The following is a 23,676-nucleotide window of genomic DNA, read 5'->3' as shown; positions in this document are numbered from 1 at the left end:
TAATAAAGGGCATAAAGGCTATGCAATACTAAAAAAAGAAGTTCTGCTGTATAGCATCTATGGAACAGAATCTACTACTTTCCATGGGGATGAGATTTAATGAATAAGCAATACCACATCCATCCTTTAAGAGATATTTCTTAAAATAAGAGGGGTATGCTAATCCTCATACATACAGTGTTATTTTTAAAGTTACAAGAGAATGCTTGTAAAATATCACCGTGTAATATATTAGGCCTCAGCCAGTGAGGAAGGCTGCCTTTTAATTAACATAGTGAGTAAGGTAAGCAAATGAAACAATCAGCAACACAACAGCATGGTTACTCTTTGTCTCCTCCAATTCCCCTAGTTTCCTTGGGACTCAGTGACTGAAATGCAATTCATATAGCAGGAACTCAAGTCAAAGAACAAAGGAGAGCCCAGTTGCCATTATGCTGCTGCTGCTGCTGGCTGCCGCTACATCAGAAAGCGCCTCACATCACAGTGGCCATCCTTACTTCAACGAAGATAAATAATTGATCCGAATCGATTGTTTCCCTGGATTGAATTGCGAAGGAAAATTGCCTGTGTCTGTGGCCTTCTTCGTTCGGTGAGAGCTGTAATCCAATTCCACTCCGTGCAGCTCACACAAGAGCTCCCATGGAGCCTTGAGGCCTGGGCGTGGTTCTTGCCTTTTAATCGCTTCTTTCCTCCTTGCCTTGCTGCTTCTCTCCTCTCGCGCCCCACCCCCCACTCCAGGCCCAGTGAGGTCAGCTCATGAATATTGCTGCATTTCCCAGCGAAGCTCTGGCACTGCATGGTACCTCATGCATCCGTGTGGGTGTGCGCTTTACAGCCCTAAGAGGAGACAAAGTGGGGGGTAAGTAACGCTAATACTGGAGCCATTGTTGACAAAGAAAAGGGCATTGAGCAGCATAAAAACTTAACAAATTCTGGATTCTTTCGACTCAGTGTGTGAAAATTCTCTCTTCCTCTTCTGCATGCTCAATCCTGGAGAAAAGCCAAAATAGATCTTCAACACACTTGCAGTTTGTAATCCATCTGGAAAGAGAGTACTGCCGGAAAGTGGAAAAAAAACCCAAAACCAAAAGCGCTCTCTGAACTGATGGCTGATTCTAAATTAGTTTTAGTCCCATGTTTGTTGGCGAAGTATAGAATTTATCTTTTGTTTCTTTTTTCCCCCTTTTCCTCCTTGGCAGCTGCTTTAGCAGGGAAATCTGCAGAGACTCATCCTGCCACTTCTCTGTGCCACGTGACTATGTCTCAAGATCTAGTTGTGTTGCAGAGTTTGGTTAGTGGGGAGATTCTTGGTTGTGATTGTAGGATATAATTTCTGACGTTTGTAAAAAGAAATTAGCCAGCTAAGACTGAAGATTTGTAAGGATCATACAATGCCCTTGGCAGTGCTGTGGTGAAACTGGTGACTCAGCTGCAGTGAAACTTCATGAGGCAAAGCTGCGAGCAGGTAATGTGTGTAGGGCCTTGATAGAATAGAAAATTGATACTTTCTTGATAGAAAATTCCTTGATATAAGGTTTACTACTGTGTAAAAGATGTCATAATAAATGAGATCTGGAAATAAGTTAATTCCATAGTGTGTAAGGGTTTGATCTGAATGTGTAAAGGTTTGTTGTTATTTTTGTGTTAAAAGATCTGCAATTTCCTTCTGTAATTTTTTTTTTAAAATTTCAGATTAAAATAGATACTTGGGGGGGGGAAGATTACACTAACAGTAGCATTGCAATGGACTATGGCTATGAGCAATGACATATGTATGTGTGTATGTATATAATAATAGTAATAGTCATATACAAAACATTGTAATAATTTAGCCTGCATTTTCATCCACATTTACTTGGGAATAACTGGGTTTAGAGAGACTTCTGACTAAACTTGCCTAAAAGGGACTTTTATTTTCCTTACCTACTTCATCCATCTATTAATAAAACTGGGCTTGCAGAATATTATATATTTCACTTGGTAATTCACTGCCAATGTAGCTATTGAAATATTGTAGTTGCCTGCATTGTAATATATGTTTTACTCTCTTTAAATGTTCCAACTAGAAGTGTTAGAAGGTAATCACTGCAACACTGGCACATAAGCAAGTAATGTCACAATTTAGTATTTTGGGGTATAAATTCAGTTGCTAGAATCTTAACAATTGATCTTGTCAGTTTTATCTTTTCATGTATAACTACATCTTTGTCTCTGTGTTTAATATGCACAGTATGTCATAGTTATAAGAATATATGTAAACTCTGCTGAAATTATATTGTGTACTGAATTTATGCTTTTATCCATTAAGAGGGACTGGAATAGTGATTACCAGTTTGCAACACTTTTAACCACACATTTGCACCAGATGTGTGACAGGATCATATAGAAGACCAAGTGATTCTAGGACACACCATAGGGTAGCTTGAACTTAGGAACATAGGAAGCTGTCTTATACCAAGTCAGACCATTGGTCCATCTAGCTCAGTATTGTCTACACAGACTGGCAGCGGCTTCTCCAAGGTTGCAAGTAGGAGTCTCTCTCAGCTCTATCTTGGAGATGCCAAGGAGGGAAGGAACTTGGAAACTTCTGCAAGCAAGTATGCAGAAGCTCTACCCAGAGTGGCTCCATCCCCTAAGGAGAATATCTTACAGTGCTCACACATGTATTCTCCCATCAAAATGCAAACAAGGGCATACCCTGCTTAGGAAAGGAGACAATTCAGGCTTGCTACCACAAGACTAGTTCTCCACACATCTGTATGGGCTTTTTGTGACATTCCTCTGAGCAAAAGCTTTTAGAATCTGCTTTGACAATGGAGATGGAGTCCTGTTTTGCTGCCTGTATATGTGCAGGGGGAGAGTAACTGGCCCTATCCACCCCCAGCACAGTACCTCCAGTGACTCTTGCTGGTGTATATCTTATGTTTCTTTTTAGATTGTAAGCCCTTTGAGGACAGGGATCCATCTTACTTATTTATTATTTCTCTGTGTAAACCACCCTGAGCCATTTTTGGAAGGGCGGTATAGAAATTGAATGAATGAATGAATGAATGAATGAATGAATAATCTGATGCTGGTTAACTAACCTGGTTAAATGTGATTAAATTGATCCATGGGTCTTGGCAATCCTGGTTAACTTTTTAATCAGGATAGTGTGGTCATGAGAATTCAGTCTATATAATGAGCTCAATGTAATGGAAGAATTTTGCAAGATACAAGGTCAACTGATTAGGATTGGGTAACTAAAACTTGCCTTAGACACTTATCTAGTGAAGTTTGAGTGCACATTCAGAGGACGGCTTTCCTCACTTCCATTTGGCATGGATGTTACACCTAACTCTGGTGATGTAGGCTGAGTGGGTCCTATAATTGTAGTTTGGAGGGGTGTAAACTGGTAGGGAAACTAGCATAGGATGACAACATGGAACATGTAAAATGTGGGGGCCTAGATGTCCCCATTTAAAATGTCTTTGTGGCTTTGACCTCACTGACCTACTAACGTGCTTAATGCAAGTGGTTTGAAGAACCAGTGGTTTAATTAACTACTTAAAGTGATTTGAGAAACCAAGTGGTTTGAGTGTTAATGCAAATTTACTGAATCCAATTCGCATTAGAAAAAACACAAGTCCCAAACTGTCAGTATTTTGATCTACCGACAAAAATCTAGTTGGCACTGGTTCAGCAGGAGTGGTTCATATATATGATGGTGGTGATGGAAGCTCAGCATCGAAAATTGTTGCTTGTCGCTGCGCGTTGTTTTCAGAGCAAGTACCCAGGTAACGCCTGTAACTCGGGAGAGGACAATACTGTCGCATCTAGGACTTAAGAGCAACCTCGTGGAGCAGTTTGCAACTCCTTTCTCTTATTCTAGGCACATTGAGCCCACTGTGGCTGACGGGCTTGCTTTGGCGTCCTGCTAAGTTATTTACAAGCGTGTGCTTCTTTCACCAGCTCAAAGGGAAGCTCACAAGTAGGAGAAAGATGACCCTTAGAGGACTGGACTTCTCCGCGACTCCGCAGAGATAGCGTCAACCATGAGCCAGCCACCGATCGGGGGCGCTGCTGCTACAGGCTCGCCTCGCCTGCATCCAGAGGGGAGCAGCAGCAGCAGCAGCAGAAACAAGCAGCAGCAGCAACGAGCATCCTCTCCAGGCAGACCCAGGGATTCTCCCGCCCGCCAGCCCTCCCCAGCTGCGAACTCTCCCCGCTCCACAGCGGCTGCTGCAGTTGCTGCCACCAAAGCAAGCTCCGCCCGGCAGCAACAACCGCAGCTGCCGCCGCCGCCAGGGCAGAAAACCAGCCGGGCTAAGGGGGGAGGAGGAGGAGGAGGAGTGGGAGGGGACAAGCTGCCTCCGCAGCCTTCGCCGGTAAGGAGCGCGGTGCCGCTGGGAGCTGTCCAGGCCGGGGGTGGTGCTGAAGCCCAGCCCGCTTCGCCCCTGGCAGGCGGGTGCCCGAAACCAAACCCCGGGCCCGCCGCTGACAAGCGAGAAGCGGCCGTCAAAGACGCCGAGCTTGCGGCGCCCAGAGTGGGCGAGCAGCAGACGCCCTCGGCCGGAGGGGAGGTGGAACGCGAGGGCGCGTTTGCGCTTTCTCAGCCCCCGCCCAAGATCTGGAGCCGGGGTAAAGCGGGGAGGCCTCCGCAGAAGGGCGTGGGGGAGGCGGCCCCGGCTCCTCCATCTTCTTGTGGCGCAGGGAAGGGCCGGGTCCTGGCGGGGGGCGGCGGCGGCGGCTACTGGAAGGAAGGATGCCTGCAAAGTGAGCTCATCCAGTTCCACCTCAGGAAAGGGCTGGCGGCGGCCCAGATGCAAAGCAAAGGCAGCAACCAGAGCAACGGTGACGGCGGTGCCGCGGCAGCCGGGCAGCCCCAACCTGCCGACCTCTCTCCCTCTTCGACCCCATCGCCAATGGCGCCGGCTGGGGCCGAAGAAGGCAATGGCCGCAGCGGAGCCCCCGAAGGCGCTCTGAGCCTGAACCCTCGGCAGCAGCAGGAGCTGCAGGACGAGGTGGAGAAACTGCGGGATGAGAACGAGACCCTCAAGGTGAGGAGGGGAGGGAGGGGAAGACATGCATCGGGTGTGGCCCGGCCAGGGGCGGGGATGGGGAGCTTTTCTTCTCTCCCGGAAAAGGAGCAGGAAGGGAATCCTGCTTCCTTCCCTTACAGGAGAAAAGTCGGAAGGCAATCCATATGGTCCATTGTCTCAGCCTCTTGGCTTGGAAAGACTCCTTAGTCCTGTTCTGTTGGCACAAATATCCTGCAACATTTTATTTTGTTTTTTAAAAGTAAAGTGATTATATTCCACTCGTTTCTCTGAGATGATGCTCCAATTCTCTTCAGTTGTTTTCCTTGGTCAAGTGTGGGAATGCATGTATCTATCAATTGGGCTGTCTGGAAAAGCTGACACAGTGAAAAGCTAATCAGAGCTGTTTTAGGCAAGATGGTTTTCCAAATAAATCACACTTCTGTGGTGAGAGGGAAAATACCCAGCTACATATTTGACCAATGGCTACTCTCCTTGCTTTTCACATGTTAACATGCACATGTTTTTTTCTTTAGACATCACAGAAATTTTGGTTGACATGTAGTAGAAATACAAGGATATGGTTTATTCCACCTACGTATGAAGTAGTCCTGTTTTGCTGCCTGTCTATATGCCTTTTAAGGAGAATGCTTAATATAACAATATAGCAATTGTTCCTTTTGGATCATAGTACTCTAATCTATCTCATCTGTCAGGGAAGGAATTTTATTCCAGAACTATTTAAAAGCATGCCAATACTTGCACTAGTGCTAAAATACTCCTAAGTCAGACCTCCACAGATTTTCTTTGGCTGGAAGAGCCAGCCCAAAATATTAGGAGCCAGACTGCCCTCTGCTTCATGCCCTCTGCTCATCAGCAATGCTCTCCTCTCCATGGCTCGCCTTGTCACTTGCCCCTGGAAGTGCTCTCCATTTCTTGGGCAGGATGGGGGGAGACTTGCTTGCTCCCACCTTGCTTCCTTACTGCTCCTCCTTGGTTGCACCCTGAACCCTTCCTAAGCCATTTGGACATGACCAGGAAGAGGAAACATGACCCACTGCCTTGCTTGATCACTCTTCCTGCTGGCCATGTCCGTCCCATCACCTGCCTGAACCAAACAGATGCAACCAGGAGAAGGAATGAGCAAGCACGGTAGAGGTCGGTTGTTCACTCCTCTTCCTGTTGTGACCATCTGGATAAAGCAAACTGTAGACAGACACAACCAAGAGGAAGAGGGAGCAAACAAAGGTGGGGCAGATTGCTCTCTTCTCATCCTGGTCATGTCTGTCTGGCTCAGGCAGCCAATAGATTGATATGACCAGGAGGAAGGAACAGCCTCACCCTGCTTTGCTTGCTCATGCCTCTTCTTGGTTGAGTTGGTCTATTGCCTGTATCAGGTGCCAGGTGTTTGGGAATTGTCAAGCCCTGTCATAAGTTTCCTGTCATCATTCAGTTGATTGGCTATGATTATGGTGATGGGAATGGGAAGACCAGCATACCTATTATGTTCCTACGTAGGACTGCTCAGTGTTATCAAAAACAATTGATCGGAGGATGCATATGTTTCCTTTTGCTGGCCACACCAGATAAGTACCACTTATGTATAACTTTATAATTGATTACTTCCAGGTGTGTGTGTGTTTATATTCTGCTTTTCCAAAAAGTTATCCAAAGTGATGTACAAATGGGGGGGACATGGGGGGGAGCCCCTACTAGTAATTAAATAAATATGTGGGCAAATGAGAGAAATGCAATGTACATGGACAAATTATTTATTGTAAAGTCTATATAAAAAGTATGTGTTGGCTAACTTAAGTCCCACTTTCTTTTGATTTATTCATGTGAATTAACATAATGTGATCCATTTCCTTTTCTAATGTTTTCTTCTGTATGGATGCCAGAATGAGATAGATGAGCTGAGGACTGAGATGGATGAGATGAGGGATAGCTTCTTTGAAGAGGATGCCTGCCAACTACAGGAAATGCGCCACGAATTGGAAAGGGCCAACAAGAACTGCCGAATTCTTCAGTATCGTCTTCGTAAGGCTGAACGCAAGAGGCTTCGCTATGCGCAAACTGGGGAGATTGATGGAGAGCTCTTGCGTAGCTTGGAGCAGGACCTGAAGGTACCACAGGGCCAGAAGTTATTGGGCTGTGGGAGGTTGTTAAGGGAGGAACTATTAGCACTGTGGTTTTGGATCTTTTTTATGTCCTATATAAAGCAGAGCGTCCTTGAGGCCTGGTTATGGAAGCCAGCATTTCATGACCTAGATCACAACCTCAATACTCAATGTTTAAATAGTTATTATTCAAATATTTAGCTGTTTTGGTCATTGGAAAGCAAATCCTTAAGAACCTTACATGCTGGGTTTTAACAGTTGCTTTACCAATTTCTGTAGAAAGAGATCCAGTGTTTTTTAGGGGCAATTTGTGTGAGCAGATATATCCACAAGGAAAAAAAAGGGGTCCAACCTTGTTGCTGTTCATTCTGGACCAAATTCTGAACTTCTCTTCCAGTCTAGAGTCATAAAAAGATACGTAGCATATCACTAAATGCTTCATTATAGAAAGAGAATCCCAATTTGACTAATCACAGTGCCGGTGGAAAATATCTATAATATTTTAACATGATATTGTATTTTCTCCCTCTGTTTTGTTGCAGTTTTTAAAAATCAGATGTGGGTCAGCCTGTTTTGTAGTGTGTGTGTGTGTGTGAGAGAGAGAGAGAGAGAGAGAGAGAGACAGAGACAGAGACTAGTGACATAGTTTATGGTTAAATAATCGTTATCCTCTTGTATCAATATTTCATGGACAATTGCATTTCCTATAAGGAGTAACTGAGTCATTCAGTGCTGCTGCTTTCCGATAAGTAATCCAGTTTACTTCCAACCAATCATAAGGTAAACTATATTAAGCCCTCAAGTCTATGTACCTTTACTTGAGAATGAGCTCAGTTGAAAGTGGGGCTTACTTCTAAGAAAACATGTATATGAATAGATTGTAAATAGAATAGCTATGATTAGGTTGTAAATAGAATAGCAGTTTTTTTAAAACTTAGAATTGCTAGCTGGATTTTAATAGATAGTTGCCTGGTACAAATGAAATTGAACTGAAGACATCTTCAATTTTACAAAAATGTAATGTGTGGGTTTTTTTTTTTTTAACCGAGTGAACATGCATAAGATCAGGCTGCATGTTGATTAATCATCTACGTTCAACTGATTTATTGATCGATTAATAGAATCAATTTAAATACATTTGTATATTCCCAGAACTTCCAACTTTGAGGTAAATTTGTATATTGTCAAACCCTTTTTGAGATAGTTTACAATTTAATGGACAAAAGCATCAACTCATTGTTGGAAGAAAGGATCATCTTAAGTATTTGCTTTTTCATTCTGTTTCACAATGATTTACCAGAAACAAATGAGCTTTTTAAAAAAGTGTGCCTGGAGACCTACCAAAGGATAGCTGCCCTCACTGACTAAAATTGGTGCCTATGTTTAAACTGCTACCGCTTAATCAACCAATGAAAGCTTGCAGTCCAAATTATGATACATTAATAATTAGTGCCCCCACTCCTGCCATGGGAAAAGTCTATGTAAGACTCTCAAGTTCATGTCAGACTTTCTGTTGGATTGTGCCCAGTGTTTTGATGGAGAGGCAGGTGTACTTGGACCTGTAAACAAGTGCCAACTGAGTGAGTGCCACCAGTAGGGGGGCACATGGTGAGAGGCACCTTTAAGCATAAATTAGCAGGTGCTTACCTCTGCTCCGGCCACACCTGCTCTCCCTGTGGGGGGGATAGGCTCTCCACTACAGGGAGTGCTGGGTGGCACACTGCTGCTTGGAGCATGTGCCCCTGGAGAGGAGGGAAGTACCTACTAATTTATGCTTAAAGGTGCCTCTCGTTGTCGCCAGCAGCACCCACACTGGCCGCTACTGAGTGCCACCGGTGCTCAAGTTCATGCTGTCTCTATGAATCACCAAGTAAAGTGCATGAAGTCCCCGTCAAACCTTAATCATCCGTTCAATATCAGTGAGGAGAACTATTTATTTGGCATTAATGGACTTAGTTTATAGTAGGTTTATATTGCACTTTTCTATGAAATAGCATTCTAATCAGCTAACAAAAATATTATCAATTTAGTACAAAACTGTACATGTGATACCAGACACCACTAGATGTATCTGTTGTGGGGAGAAGAGGTTCCTCTTCATACAGACCAGATGGAATCAATACAGCTCCTGGCTTGTCTTGGAGATGAGCAGCTATAACATATAATGGAGAAGATGGTGGTTCTTTTCATCTCACTGGTGTTCCTGCTGCTGCTGACATCCTTAGGGGCCTGTAGTGAGTCCAAAGGGGAAAATCTTGCCCCAGGAGGTGTACTTCCAGGCAGACCAGATATCACTCCGGAGTTGGTTTGCAGACAGAATTAGTCAGAATACAACTCTAGCTTTAGAACACCTATGCAAACCCAATTTTTGATGACAGAGATCAGATCTCTAAACATTTAAAATATTTTAATTAGCACTGTAGTCATCATGCCTTTTCGGTTTAATGTTTCAAACATGTTTCCATTTAGGTTGCAAAAGATGTTTCAGTCAGACTTCACCATGAGCTAGAAAATGTGGAAGAAAAACGCACCACTACAGAAGATGAGAATGAAAAATTAAGACAGCAGCTGATAGAAGTCGAGATTACAAAGCAGGCTCTGCAGAATGAACTTGACAAAATGAAAGAGGTTAGTGTAATGGTGTTACCTTATTTTATTCCACCTTGCAGTTCACTATTGTTGACATATTAATCAATTTAATTACTGGCAGGAAGTTTTTAATACCTGGCTTTTTGTTCGTATCCCCTCCAGAATGGCCACATATTGGCCAGATTTACTGCAAAGTCCCTGCAAGCTATCAGGGAGCATTTCACACACAATTTGTTTTTTTAATTCCACGTTAGAGTGTAGCCCAATTTATATCCAGGGTAAAAAAAATCAACTTTTTGCATTGGATTTTTGGGGGGCAATTTTGAACTCGCAGTAAAGCCTCTCAGAAAACTGTTGCCTGCTGTCTTGGAAAGCTCCAGGAGAGGGTGTTGATAATTCACAGTATGCAAGATTAAATCAAGAGGGCCCTGCAGTGGATAGAATAGTTTAATTATTTGGAAAGAGAATATAGTTATTCAAACTCTGAGCAACCATACACATTTCCTGGAATACATGGTTGGTTGTCAGATCCCTGAAAGGTTGCACAAGAAAGGAACCCATGGTTCCTATAGGAAATGTATTCTACTGTTTTAGTTGTTTAGGAAAATGAGCAAAGTCCTCATTTTCTATCCAGTCAAATCCATTGTTTGTGTCACAACAAAGGTGTCAAAAAGTGACAGTGCTTTAGATGTTGTAAGGGAGCACAAGTTAGCTGTGGTTCCCCCCCCCCCCGTGCTTTTGGAATAACCACTGAGAGAGTGTCTGTACAGTTTAAATGTGCAAGCGCTGGGTAATGGATCTTGAAAGTTCACTTTTGCGCATTATGACACATGCATGGGACAATTCCTTTTTAAAATTCCTATTTTTAAAAGAACGGGGACAAATTCCTTGTAATTTCAAATCATGTATTTCTATTTCTTTAGAACATACTTTACATTCTCAACTTCTTTAGAAGGTCCAGAACTTTTTAGAATGCTTTACGTATTTTTGGAGATGTCTGTGCAGCGAGTCAACTCTTTTGTTGGTCCCTATGCATTTAGTCTGATACTGAGGTGAAATGTCTGCAGAAGTTGAAACAGGAGGCAGCTCTAGTCTGGTTTTGTATGCAGCAGCTGCTTTACCACATCAGATTTAAAGTGGCTACCACACGCTGGGGTTTATCTGCAGTGGTATATATACATATTGGCACCTGCACTTATTCTAAAACCAACTTTGAAATATTTGTCAGCATATTTTTTTAGCAAATGCAAGGAAAATGTCATGTTCAGTCACTACACATGAGTGCCTGTACTGTATATGGCTTTCATGCACTTTCTTATATGTAAATGCTCTTTATGGAGGAAAATCGTAACCTCTGAAATTGTCACATCCATCAGTGATATACTGTTACCTTTTTAATTATCACCTTCCAAATGATTTTACTTAAATAAAACTCGAGTAACTTCAAAGACACAGTGACCAATAGGAGTTACCAATTAAAAATATTATGAGCTCTAAGCAAATGTAGGCTCTGTTTAAGTTTTGTTATGATAATCCAGTTTTGTATGTTCTATTCCAAGTGCAAACTTTTAGACATATCTGAGCAAAAAGTCTTCTGCGAGTGAGCTGTCTGTTTTGCTTTCTTAATTATGCCAACTTTTAAATAGCAGCTTGTTTGATCAGCCATGAATCATGACCAGTGGCCAGTGTTAACCTTTTGTCATGTCCTGAAAAATATCCTAATATTTTGTTATATTCATTCTCATGATATTTATAGCTTTGGTGCAACATCTAGAAATAGACTTTTATTGTCGTCTTTTCTGTAGCTCCCTCTAACTGTATTGGAGCTGTTCTCCTTCACCATTTGCTCTGACAAGTCCCACACAAAATTTATGTTCTACAAGATAATGTGTTTCTTTCCACTGTCATCTTTGTCACTGCCATGCATCTACCTTTGGCAATGTGTAAGAGGCCCAGCTGCTACAGTTTTACAGGCTAAATATCCAAGACATATAAAGGGTAGCTTGAATAAAAGAAAATGTGCTATCTTTGTTTGTGGATGGACTGATGTGTTTAAAAACTGATAAAAAGTCATGATTGGTATTCAGAATCCTGGTTTAGGGGATTTATCTTCCTTTGCTCATTAACTCACTGTTGAATCATAGTTCTTGGGTTGTTGTTTTTTAATGATGCAAATGAGTTGGCAGGCTGTTGAGCTCTTTTCTTTCTTATATACTCATCTTTTTCTTTTGGATTTCCTGGCATAGAACAATAAGTGGCAATGCCGCTGTTCACAGGAATAGAGTACTCTTCCCATTTATATCTTGCCTTTCCTCCAAGGAGTTACTCCCTTCTATTTCACAGCAACCTTTACGGTAGCTTAGGTTGTAAGATAGTGTCACCCAGTGGACTTCATGGCTGAGGTAGGATTCAAACCCAGGTATCCAGGGTCCTAGTCAAGCATTCTAACCTGTACACCACACTAGCTTATGAATATAGGTGCCATAGGTAGCCTATGAATGGTCAGCTGATATCAGAATACTCGGTGTTGAGGGTGAAATTGTTTTGGAAATTAGAACTCAGTCTTTTCCTTGATACAGGATATATTCTGGGCCTGAATTCTGAATTCTCTCCTGAGAGCCTGAATTCTCATGTTTTGTTTTGTTTTTTCTGTGACAAAGCAGAACAATCCAGCTTTCTCAGTAGTCTGAGTGTCTATGAACAGATTTGTGTTGAATTTTCCATGTACAGGGGCAATCCTTCAGTTCAGATTATCTCCATAATGCTATATAATGTTATTATGTTACATAGACCTGTCAAACTCTTAGTATATTGAAAAGTAATAGCAATAATACTAACAAAGATGAAGTTGATGATAATGAGCAATAACTGCAGTGCACATAGTGAAAAAGAAGCAATGAAGATAATCAGCATAGTTACATGCCATGGGAATCTGGGCCTGTCGGGTTTGAAAGTATTGCGCGTGTCTTGGGCTTTAGAAAGAATGTTTGCTTTACTGTTCCTAGAGGCCACCTGAAGCAAAGGTACATGGTTGCAAGGGATGGTGAAGATGAAAGTATTCTTTCCTTGTCACATTGGTGCTGGCAGCATCACCCTTATTAACACCCTCATTCAGTGATATTTAGAATGATGTGCCCCATTAGCTTCCATAATGAACTGAAAGAAGATGAAATTACCTCATTTAGCACTTAGGGTACTTTCTTTTTGTGTCTAGCAGAGCATCCATCTTGTCTGCCTAGCATATGTGTGGCACTGATAGGGCAATGGTTAACATACCTGTTAAGGAGCCATAACACTATACAGGAGTTATCATTCTATGCACTGAATCTCCTTGTGGCAGTGTATACAGTACATTTTCAAGAAGTCCTCCAACATACACTATTCTAAACTGTGTTTTTACTGGTCCACCTGCCTATACACATTACTGGCCAGGTAGCTGGAGGTCATTGTTGCCTGCTGAGTAGCTATTTGCAGGTCTGTGATTGTATAGTTAACCTGATAATTAGGTGCTCAAATCCATATCTTAAGGTTAAATCACATGCTAGCTTTATTGTGCTCTGTTGGGAAGTCACTGTACTTCATTACAAATAGACCCAGAGCACCATGGAAGCAGACTACCCTAGAGTGGCTCCAATTTGCATTGGAGTAGCTCGCAACTTGGAGACTTGCCTTTCGGGCGGTATAGAAATACTGTATGTTAAATAAATTAACAAACACTACAAAGGTACTGTTTGAACAGAGCTTTGGTTATTAATCTAGTTAGATTGCAGAAATTAAATATAGCTCTTCGTTTCAAACGTCAACACTGGATTCTACAGTGCAGCTAATTCAGCATGTTTTTATGATACTCTTTTGTGTGTCTAACTGTTAATCCAGCCTCCATTTTGCATAACTTTGTTTCTCTTTTCTTGTTCTTTTTTCTCTTGCTGGTTTTTGTGATAATAAATGTTAACTCTTTTTTATTGCTTTCTTTCTCTGACATACTGATGGATTTGGTTTATTACTTACCTTTGGGTAAGCTCTCTGTGGGATACTGTAAGCTGTTTTAGAAAACATTTCTCAGGCACATTCTTGTGGAATGGGTCCAGGTTTTTGGAATAGGAGGCGCCATTATGCTGTTCCCTGCAGTGGAATAAGGAGACAGAGAAGAAAGAAAAATGTACTAGTAGCAGACCAGGCAGAGCCTGCTGAAAGCAGTTAGTAGATACTAGATTATACCTTTCAATAATACTATGATCCTTAACATACTACTTAGCAGTACTTTCAAGGGCTTAGGGCATTAGAGGAAATTTCTAAGGGGCACAAAAACTCAGTAGTTGGTCTGATGTTGTTCCACTCCTCTTTTGTGATCTGTAGTAGAATAAGAGTATAGTGAGGCCTTACCACAGTAATTAAATTGGTAATTGTTCAAGCAGGCTTCAGTGTGTATGCTTTATACAGGAGGACCTCATTTTACGTGGGTTTGTTATTCACAGTTGAGAAACGCATGTTGAGACAGTTTTCTGCAGTCTCATTATCTGCAGTATACGGTTTCGGCTATTCACAGTTTTTGCAGGCACAATTTTTGGTTTCACTTTCAATATTGTGCCTTATAGGTGTGGTTTGAGGGATGAGCATTGTGGGTTGTTGATAGTGGAGGTTGGAGAGTGTCTTGGAGTGCTTTGGAGTGTTTTTTTTTTTTTTTTGAGGAGTTTGGAGTTTCTTGTGCAAAGATAGTCCCAGGCTATCTTTGGGATTGTTCCTTGGGTGTTTGTGCGTTCGCGCACTTGCTTTATTGGACAAATACTGTACAGTACTGAATCAGACTGTTGGTCCATCTAGCTCAGTACTATCTATACAGACTTGTAGCAGCTTCTCCAAGGTTGCAGGCAGGAGTCTCAGCCCTGTCTGGAGATGCCAGGGAGGGAACTGGAATGTAGTCTCCCATTCAAATGCAGACCTGGGCAGGCCCTGCTTAGCAAAAGGGACAATTCATGCTTGCTACCGCAAGACCAGCTCTCCTTCCTGGGGGGAGGAAAGGGTACCTGGCCGGGGTGGGGGGCTAGTAAGGGTACAGTGATTGTGCAGTTTTCTTTTCTCCACAGATGGAGAAGCATCAGGCAGGGAGCTCTACTGAGGGGCAGAGCAAAAGGCAGAGCAAAGATATGTCCCTGAGTCAAAAGATTGAGTTGCTGGACATGTTGGCTTGTGGGGACAGTGCAGCATCTGTTGGGCACCATTACAGCATTAATAGTCCAACTGTGCGGTCCATCAGAAAAACTGAAGCCAGTATCTGCACAAGTGTGGCAGCAAGCACTTCAGGAAGTGCAATGGTTGCGTTCCACTCTCAGGATCCTAGCATGGAACACATGGAGAAGGCCCTGAACATCTGGATTGAGGACCAAGCTCAGAAGAAAGTGCCACTGAGTGGACCAGTGATCTGGGAGAAGGTACTGAGGCTGTACAAGCATTTCACTGAGGAGGGTCAAGCACTAACATTTGGTGATGCTGGGTGCACTTTTCAGGCAAGCAAGGGCTGGTTTGAGAACTTCAAGCACTGCTAGAGCCTTCATAATGTGAAATTGGCAGGAGAAGTTTGTATCTGCAGATCATGAAGCGGCAAGCAGATTCCCAGCAGAGTTGCAGCAGTTGATTGAAGAGAAGGGATACAGACTTGAGCAAGTTTTCAACAGTGACAAAACAGGCCTGTTTTGGAAAAGAATGCCAGCCCAGTCCTTCATCTCCAAGCAGGAACAAACTTATCCAGGATTTAAGACGGCCAAGGACAGGATAACCCTTCTAGTCCGCAGGAATTCTGCTGGAGACTGCATGGTGAAGCCAGTGCTCCTTCACTGGGCACTGAGCCTTCAAAGAACCAACTCCTGGTCTTCTGGCGAGCCAACAGGAGAGCATGGATGACTGCTGAAGTCTTTACTGATTGGGTCAGCAACTGCTTCCTACCTGAGGTGGAGTGATATCTGGAAGCAACAAACCTCACCTCAAATTCTCCTGCTGCTGGATAATGCCCCTGGCCATCTTGAAACCCTGCAGTTTCTCCACCCAAATTTGCAGATTGCCTGCCTGCTGTCAAGCACCACCTCCTTAATCCAGCCCATGGGCCAGGGTTTCATTGCAGTGGTTAAGTCATTCAAGAGGCTTCTGGACATGATGGAAACCAACCCCTCTCTGACAGTCAGTGATTGCTGGAAGACTCACAGCATTGCTGATTGCATAGAAGTCATCAAGGCATTCCTTGAGGAGACCCGGCTGAGAACCTGGAATGCCTGCTGGAAAAAGTTGTGGCTCAGGTGGCCCTACAACATCTATCCAGGCACTTACCTCAGCAGAAGATGAAGTGGCATGAATCATCAACCTTGTGCACAGTGTTGCTGGTGAAGGCTTGGAGCATATTCAGACAGATGAGGTGCAGGAACTGCTCAAGTCACATGAGGAAGAGTTGACAGAGGAGGACTTGGAGGAGCTGCTGAGAGTGATGAAGAAGAGCTGGGAGAGGAGGAGATGGTGGTGGCAAAGCCTTTAACCATTAAGGTGCTGTTAGAATTTCTAAAGATGGGGTTTTCCTTGACCGAGAAGGCCTTAGACATTGCCCATCAATGGAGCGCATCATAAGATTCAAGAGACAGTTAGAAGTTGTGCTACAACCTTACAGAGAAACCTACAGGACTCTGGGCAACAGCAAAGCAGACCACCATCACCAGCTTCTTCAAGAAGGTTGAGAGCATCATCCCACCTGAAGAAGCAAGATCTGAGAGTGAGAGCTCTACCAGCACTTTCCATGGGTTTGAAGAAAGCAGTGATGATACCTCTCCAGTGCCTTCTCCTGTAGTGGAGTGATTTCCCCCCACCATGTCTTTTTCTTTTCTGAGCTGGAGTGGTGCCAACTCCTCCTTTCTCAGTTTATTTTTCTGCCAACAAGGCCAGAGACTTGTCTCCTCTGTCTTACTTTTTTTAAAAAAATGTTTTTCTTTCTGAGCTGGGGTGCTGCTAACTCCAGTGGTGCTATAGTGGGGTGATGTAACTCCTCTGTTTTGTGATGAGTTGCTGCCAACCAAGGAACAGACTTTTCAGAGCTGGAACTAAGTTGGTTTTGGGGTCATTACTGCAGTAGCTGGAAAGTTGAGGAGCTGGAGCAGCTAAGATACAGTGCTGTGTTTCTCATTTATGTCTGACATAATTCCTCATTATGTCTCATTTATGTCACCTTTCTGGGATGATTTTGGGTGATTTTTGGGATTTAGAAATTTTCCAAGGAACCTAACCCTCAGATTTCCATAGGCTCAAGGTTTTTTTTTAATTTGACGTAAAATGAGGGTTTTGCCATTCATAGTAGCCGGGAACCTAACCCCCACGTAAAACGAGGGCCTCCTGTACTAGATACAAAATAGTATCTAGATATATCCAGAAATGGGTCTATAACTGTTCTTAATTATGAATAGTTCTTCTGTTGTTTCTGCTTATACAGCTGCTAATAAGAATTAGAAACGCAGTTAGGAATGCTTATCGTTTCCTTGCTTTGAGTGAAGTAAGTGGGATGGAATCAGTGTACAAAGGGATCCTGGCTTCATGAGCTCCCTGCATCATTTGCCAATGTATCTCTGGGTCTCAGTGGAGAGGGAGTTGCTCAGTAGATAGCTCAGCAGTGCAATGCATGTATAAGGGCTTAACTCAGCTATCACAGAGAAATTGTCAGTGAGAAGGATGAGTTTGTTTCTTGCTGCTTAGTTTTCAAACCTGGGCTTTATGTTTGAGACTGCCAATCTAATTTCAGGCCTCAAGTTTATCTTTGACCAGTATTTGCTCCTTATAGCAGCAACTGTTGAAAACTCTGATTCACACAAGTAGGATTTTTGAAGGGAATCTGTTTGTCATAGCTTCTTCCCTTAAATCTTTGTACTCTGCTTATACACCAATCCAAATATCAGGAAGATACATCACTGGGAACTCAAAGCTATCCCAAAGAACTGCTTCAGCATCTGTGAGGTGCAGGGAGGGAGACATGGGCCAACAACTACTTGATTTCTCCGCTGTTCACAAAGCCAAGGACCAGCACAGCAGCAGCCCTTCTTTGGCTGAAGAAAGTTCCCTCCTGAAAGATACCCACTAGTTCTTTCTTCCAGCGTACTGGCCAAAGAAGCACTGCTGTGGTGCTTGCCCTCCACTTCGTGAATGACGGAGACACTGGGTGGTTGTCAATTCCTGTCTTCCCCATCTACCTCCCATTGCCTTTGACCATCCCCCATGCCTCAGAGATGTCAGGTAAACCCCTGCCTCTCAGCAGCTCCCTCTTGACTATCAACTCCCTTTGCTTGCCCGCCATCACTGCCCCACACCCCTATTCCTTATTGTGGGTCCTGGCCAGTGTTCTCTCATTTTTTTTCATCTATGTGTGGAATGAGTTTTGTTCTGGGTGGCAGTATCCAGGCAATGTGTGTGCACATGCATTCAGAGTGGGGCCTTCCTGATTCAACCTGAGTGGGATCTAAAATTAACTGAGCGGACATCAACAAACTTGTGTGCCTGCAGACATGTACACACCTTAGAGCAAACACTGATCCTGGCCTAGAATTTGTTAACCCCTTCCATATGGCATTCCAAACAGAAGTGGCAACAATAGCTGGGGAAGGAATGTCATTTCCCCCCAAAGCAATATATTGCACCCTGAGTGCAGGAATATTGCACTTCTTGATGAGACACTCATGGATGAGAAGTGCATCCTTGACTAGACACTCATGGATTCCACAAAACAAATGATGAGCAAATGCAGTTGTCTCCCTGTAAACTGAGTGTCTGTGAAGGCTCTTTGACACCTGAAATTCAATTTCCTTTATAAAGGTAGGATTAGTGATTTGATCAAGAGCTCAGAATGGTAACTTCTGTAAATTCTTACTGCTGTAGCACTGTAAAAAAAAGTTAAGGTACAGGTATGTGTACTTGTGATGAATCTGTGCCATGGTTGGATGTTCTACAGGTGAGATTTACTCTGCATTTTGGCTGGCTCTTGTTGAGACATAAGAAGCACCCTGCAGTTAGAGCTGGTCTAACAAATCAACCACTGTCTTTTAGAGTAGAGTCATAGTTGGTTCAGAAGTTAGTAAGTTACTTCACGGCTAAGCAGCGCTAAGGATCATGGAGAAAGTAATGGCCGACCCAATGCACTTGTAGATACAGCTGCCACTTTTCCAGTGGCAGTTTGCACAAGGATCATGTTTCTTTTGCACACTAAAACATGAATCAGCTTCAAGAAGAGGTGGCTGTATGTGTAAGGGCAGAGATTGCTTCCTCCGTACAGCTTTCATCTCCAGAATTCCTGAGGTTCCTCTTTGTGGAGCAGCTTACAATATCTGAATCAACCCTTAGAATTTGAATTCTCCCCCCACCCCTTGTCTATAATCAGAATGAAATCCTGCTTCTTCACCATATTTGTCAGATAGCAAGTCTTGTAATATCTTTTTAAAGTTGAAACCTATTCCAATAACTTCTTTATTTATGTCACAGCTGACTGACCATCATAGTTAGGAGATATTTGCTGTGCATCTGCTACCATTCTGTTTGGTTATAATAAGGGGAGATATACATTAACTTATAGCATAATTGATAGTGACTGCCCTGGAAACCTAATTACTAGAAGCGTGTGATGTTGGCCTTTAATTTGAATAGATGCCAGTAGTTTAAACAAATACCAGCAGTTTGCATTCATGATAATATGATTTAGTAGAATGATTGTAACACTGTCAGTATCACACCAGACCCTTTTTCTACCATGACAGTATCCAAAGACAGGGATGTCAAACGCATTTGGAAGCTAGGACTTCTTAAATTGTGGGAGATTTTCAAGGCTCTTAAATGAAGTGTTATAACACAATTGACTTCCAGTTCAAAGGTACAGAGTCTCAGAGAAGTAGATTCCAAAAATACTTAATACAGTTTAAGTATTTCCCCTTAAAGGTTTAAGTTAAAGTTTTCCCCTTAAAATGGATTAACCACTTCTTTGTGCGTAATATCAGTGTGACTGAGGCAGCCTGAACACATGCAGCTCACAAGGAGGAGAAAGGAAGGAGTCACATGGTTCAATTGATGTCAAGCTGATAAAGTGATGTGACATACAATGTTGTTGCTGTTCTGTGTTGCACTATATATGAGAGAGAGAGACAGACAGACAGACAAAGAGCAGGAGTGTGTTTATGTGTGTTCTGCGTTTTTGCCCAATCATGGTGTACACTGAAACAGTCAGAGCAGAGCTGCTTCCTCCCTGGTGAGTATGGGGAGAAGGAGGCTCACTCAACACTGGGAACCCCAATGGTAAGGCATGAGATTATCCATTTGAGCTTCCAAGTGTCTTAACTGGCCCATCATCAGGAGTGATGGCCTCTCCATTATGTTTAGTATGAGCAGCTGTATGAAGATTTCTGCCACTTTCTTTGCCCCAGGATTGCAACAGAGAACAGTCAGTATGGTGAGGTAACTTGGAGCCCAACCCTAAATCCACTTAAAATCAGATATGTTGGCTAAATTGATGCAACCTAAATGTTGCTTTAGGTTTTCAGTAATGGTATCATGTGGTAATGATACTAAAAACAGTTTGCAGTTTGTTCATTAGTGTTTTATAATATATAGTCAAAGACCGTAATAAAGATTATCTGGATTTGGATATAGAGAGAAAAATGAACATGCTAATTGTTTCTGATGAATGTTTAGTACATTGCATACCAAAACTGCCTTTAGCTTCAGTTTGAAATTCAAAGGAGGAATAAAAGTTGCTTCGCTTAAACCTACACATTATATTAAGCTGTCATGCAATGTTTTCCAAGACCACCAGCCTTCATCTATCAAAAAGCTGTAGGGCAACCTGGGAAAGCAGGAACATGACATTTCTCTACCCAGAAATGTAAAACTGTAGGGACTGGCATATCCAAAGGTCACTTGGTCTAGTCTCCCACACAGTGAAATTAGCTGTTTCATAACCATTTCAGAATAAAATATGTCTTATGGATCATACTGTTTGCTTTTGTTCAGTTATGGCATTTCTGTTCCTCTTTGTATGCCTGGCACACTTGTGTCTTGGCCTTCAACATTTCAAAACCAAGCATAAAGTTAATGCTATACTACAAAACATTAGAACTACCCTTCCAGATCTGCCTTTTGATCTGTGTTTTTCAAATGGTAGGTTATGTAGGGACAGGCAGCCTCTCCTAGTAACACAGGAGCTCAGGAAGTTCCTGGATCCATTGCTGTCCTCTGAACTTCAGCTTGAGGTAATGACCAGAAATTCCTTGTACCAACATGAATACATCTCTTTCTTCCAGATCCAGAGAGGTGGGTTTTCTAGAAATCTTTAAATTGGGAAAATTTCTGTAAAGATTTCTGTGAAATTTCCTATGCAAATTTCCCCTTATTTGCATAAAATTTGCATTACCTTTTCCTCAGAAAATATTATACAGATTCTCTTGATGCCATAAATAGATTATGATCTTATTTCATGTGTTATTTGACTTATTTATACAGTTAACAAGTTCTTCTAATAACTAATCTGCCTACTTCCCTTTCAGTATCCCAACAACTGTAGCAAATTTGGTTCAGATTGGTTAGGCGGTTCACAAGTAAGCCTACTTGCGCTTCAAATGTTCATGTGTCTCCCATCTTGAATCAGGGTGGATGACATCATCACAAACTGCGCCGTTGAGGTGTCCCTATGTGTCTCTACAACTGTACCCAATTTGGTTCATATTGATCCAGGCATTGCAAATTTGATGGGGTCGGGGGTGGGCACATACACGGACACACACACACAATGCTGGGTTATCTCATAAACTTACTTTCCTTAAGGAAAGTAGGCTTAAAAAAGCTTCACCATATTAATTTGCCACACTGTATCTCTAACATTAATTTGATATGCGGGATTAATAGACACTTCATGTGCTTCATTTATTATACTGAAGCAAATTCAAAGGTTTATGACCTGAAAAACATTAACTACAATTTTTAAAATTGCTGAACTTGCCCAATATTGCATTGGCATCCATTTATGAAACAATGCTGAACATCTGAACTAGTGTTGTGCACATTCAGCAGTTCGAGTTGAAGTGTACTGTCACTTGGATGGGAGCAGAGACAGTTTTTGCCAGTCGTCCCTAACCTCTGAAGTCCATTGTGTATCATCAAAATATGTCCCATTGTGTGTCATCAAAATATGTTCATCTTTCAAGGACATATTTTGGTGATGCACTGTGGGCGGGAAGGGAAGATTGATGAAAGTCACCCCTTTCCCTGCTCAAACGAAAGCACAGCAGTAGTCTTGAACTTCATCTGCACAATGCTAGTCTGGATGTTGGGCAATGAAATTTTAGCAATAGAAATTTTCCACACAAAAAATAAGTATGGAGAAATTTTCCGGTTTTAGAATATTTTCCACAGAAATATTTTCACCTCACATCCCTGCTGGCAACCATAATTTTTATTCTTTACTCTTATAACCCCCAATCCAAACTACTGTAATATGTTCTAGTTCATGCTGTCCATAAGTATTTGGATGCAGTAGTTGGTGGGCTTATTATGAATTAATTTTCATAGTCCACACTGACTTTTGTACTGAAAGTTTAGCTTTTGATCTGTACAGTCCTAAATAGCTTAGGCCTGCATATCTGAGGAGCTATTGTGTTGCATCATAATCTCTAAGGTAAACAGAGTTCTATTTAGGGATCAGCAACCAACGGCCAAATTATGTCTCTGTGTTACCAAATTATGTGCTCTGTTATGTCTCTGTGTCTAGAAACTTCTCCTTGCCAAACGCAGACGCAAGAAGGTATATGTTTGTGTGTGAATACAAAGAGAGGCTGAGACTATGGAACTGGCTAGCAGTTCCTTTTCAGGGGTAAGATTGGATCCAAGGCTGCATTTCACCATCCTTATCAGTGTGGCAGCAGTGAGCCTCTGATAAAAGGAGAAGCTGAGTAGGGTACTCGTTTGTCTATTCTAGCTGTTTTGTATAGAGTGGTGTTCTGTGTAGTTCCCTCTGGTGAGAGACTTGCCAGAATTTGAGCCTCACATTTTGGAAATATTTTGATTCATATGGAGGGACATGAAATGGGTAAAGCTGTGTGACCAAAGGAAGCTAGAGATCCCATCCTTCTCCCATTATCCTCCCACTTGGATAATCCAGCTACACATAATTGTCAATCTTGTCCATGCCTTCCGTACAGGCACCACAGATCCTGTTGACTATGGAATCAGTCCTGACAGCTTTGATGCCATGTGAGGGACCAGTGCAGGTGAATCTAGTCTGTTTAAAAAGGCAATTGGCTGGTGTTCCCCCCACCCTCTCTTCCTACAACAAGCCTCTCAAACAAGCGTTCCTAGAAGAGAGGAGGTGGTAGTGAGGAGATCTCTGCATGATATAACTTCTTTCCCTAGAGGCTTTTCAAAGTTCAAGCTTGATAATCTTTCAGAAGCAGCATTAAGATTAAAGACCTTTCTGTTTATATTAGTAGGTTAAACCAGAAGAAAAACTCTAGTGTTCTGTACCATTGTTCACTATTCATTTAAATCACATTACAGAAGTGTGGTAGGAAAATATTTGAATGTATGAGAGATCCAGTCAAAAGACAGAATTCCAAGTCGATATCTCTGACTGAAGACAGCTGTTTCTCAGAATAAAGGTGCTTCTTTGAATACATCCATTGAATTTATTTTGAAAATGCATATATTACAGAATCATAACCAAGGATGAAAATTCCTTTTGTGATAAACTTGTGAGATTTGCAGCCACTCCTGTTTTTCTTGACAGTGAATCACTTTCCACTTCTGACTGCCACTCATCTATGGAAGCCCTTTCAACAGACCCGCAGGCAGTGGGCTCTTATATTGGAACATTTTACACACCTGATTGGAGGGAGGAGTCCCTGCAGGTTCCACTGCATACCACTGGCCAGTCAACAGATATAATCCATGAGGCC

The 23,676-nt window shown here is 42.4% G+C and overlaps 1 protein-coding gene across 4 annotated transcripts in view; it reads left to right on the top strand.

Moving 5' to 3' along the window:
- Positions 1 to 416: 416 nt before the first annotated feature.
- The window catches only part of SOGA3 (SOGA family member 3), a 52,176-nt gene continuing 28,916 nt past the window's right edge, over positions 417 to 23,676 (top strand). For all 4 annotated transcript variants that reach the window (XM_053285841.1, XM_053285832.1, XM_053285828.1 and 1 more), the window contains exons 1-5: positions 417 to 589; positions 739 to 859; positions 3,952 to 5,039; positions 6,920 to 7,144; positions 9,608 to 9,766. In XM_053285841.1, the coding sequence (XP_053141816.1) occupies positions 4,035 to 5,039; positions 6,920 to 7,144; positions 9,608 to 9,766 (1,389 nt within the window). In that variant the 5' untranslated portion in view covers positions 417 to 589; positions 739 to 859; positions 3,952 to 4,034. The remainder of the gene's footprint in view (positions 590 to 738; positions 860 to 3,951; positions 5,040 to 6,919; positions 7,145 to 9,607; positions 9,767 to 23,676) is intronic.

Source organism: Hemicordylus capensis, chromosome 1 (assembly GCF_027244095.1).
Source record: "Hemicordylus capensis ecotype Gifberg chromosome 1, rHemCap1.1.pri, whole genome shotgun sequence".
Taxonomy (NCBI): Eukaryota; Metazoa; Chordata; class Lepidosauria; order Squamata; family Cordylidae; genus Hemicordylus; species Hemicordylus capensis.
The sequence above is the reverse complement of the archived record's forward strand: the minus strand, read 5'-3'. Positions and strand labels throughout refer to the sequence as shown.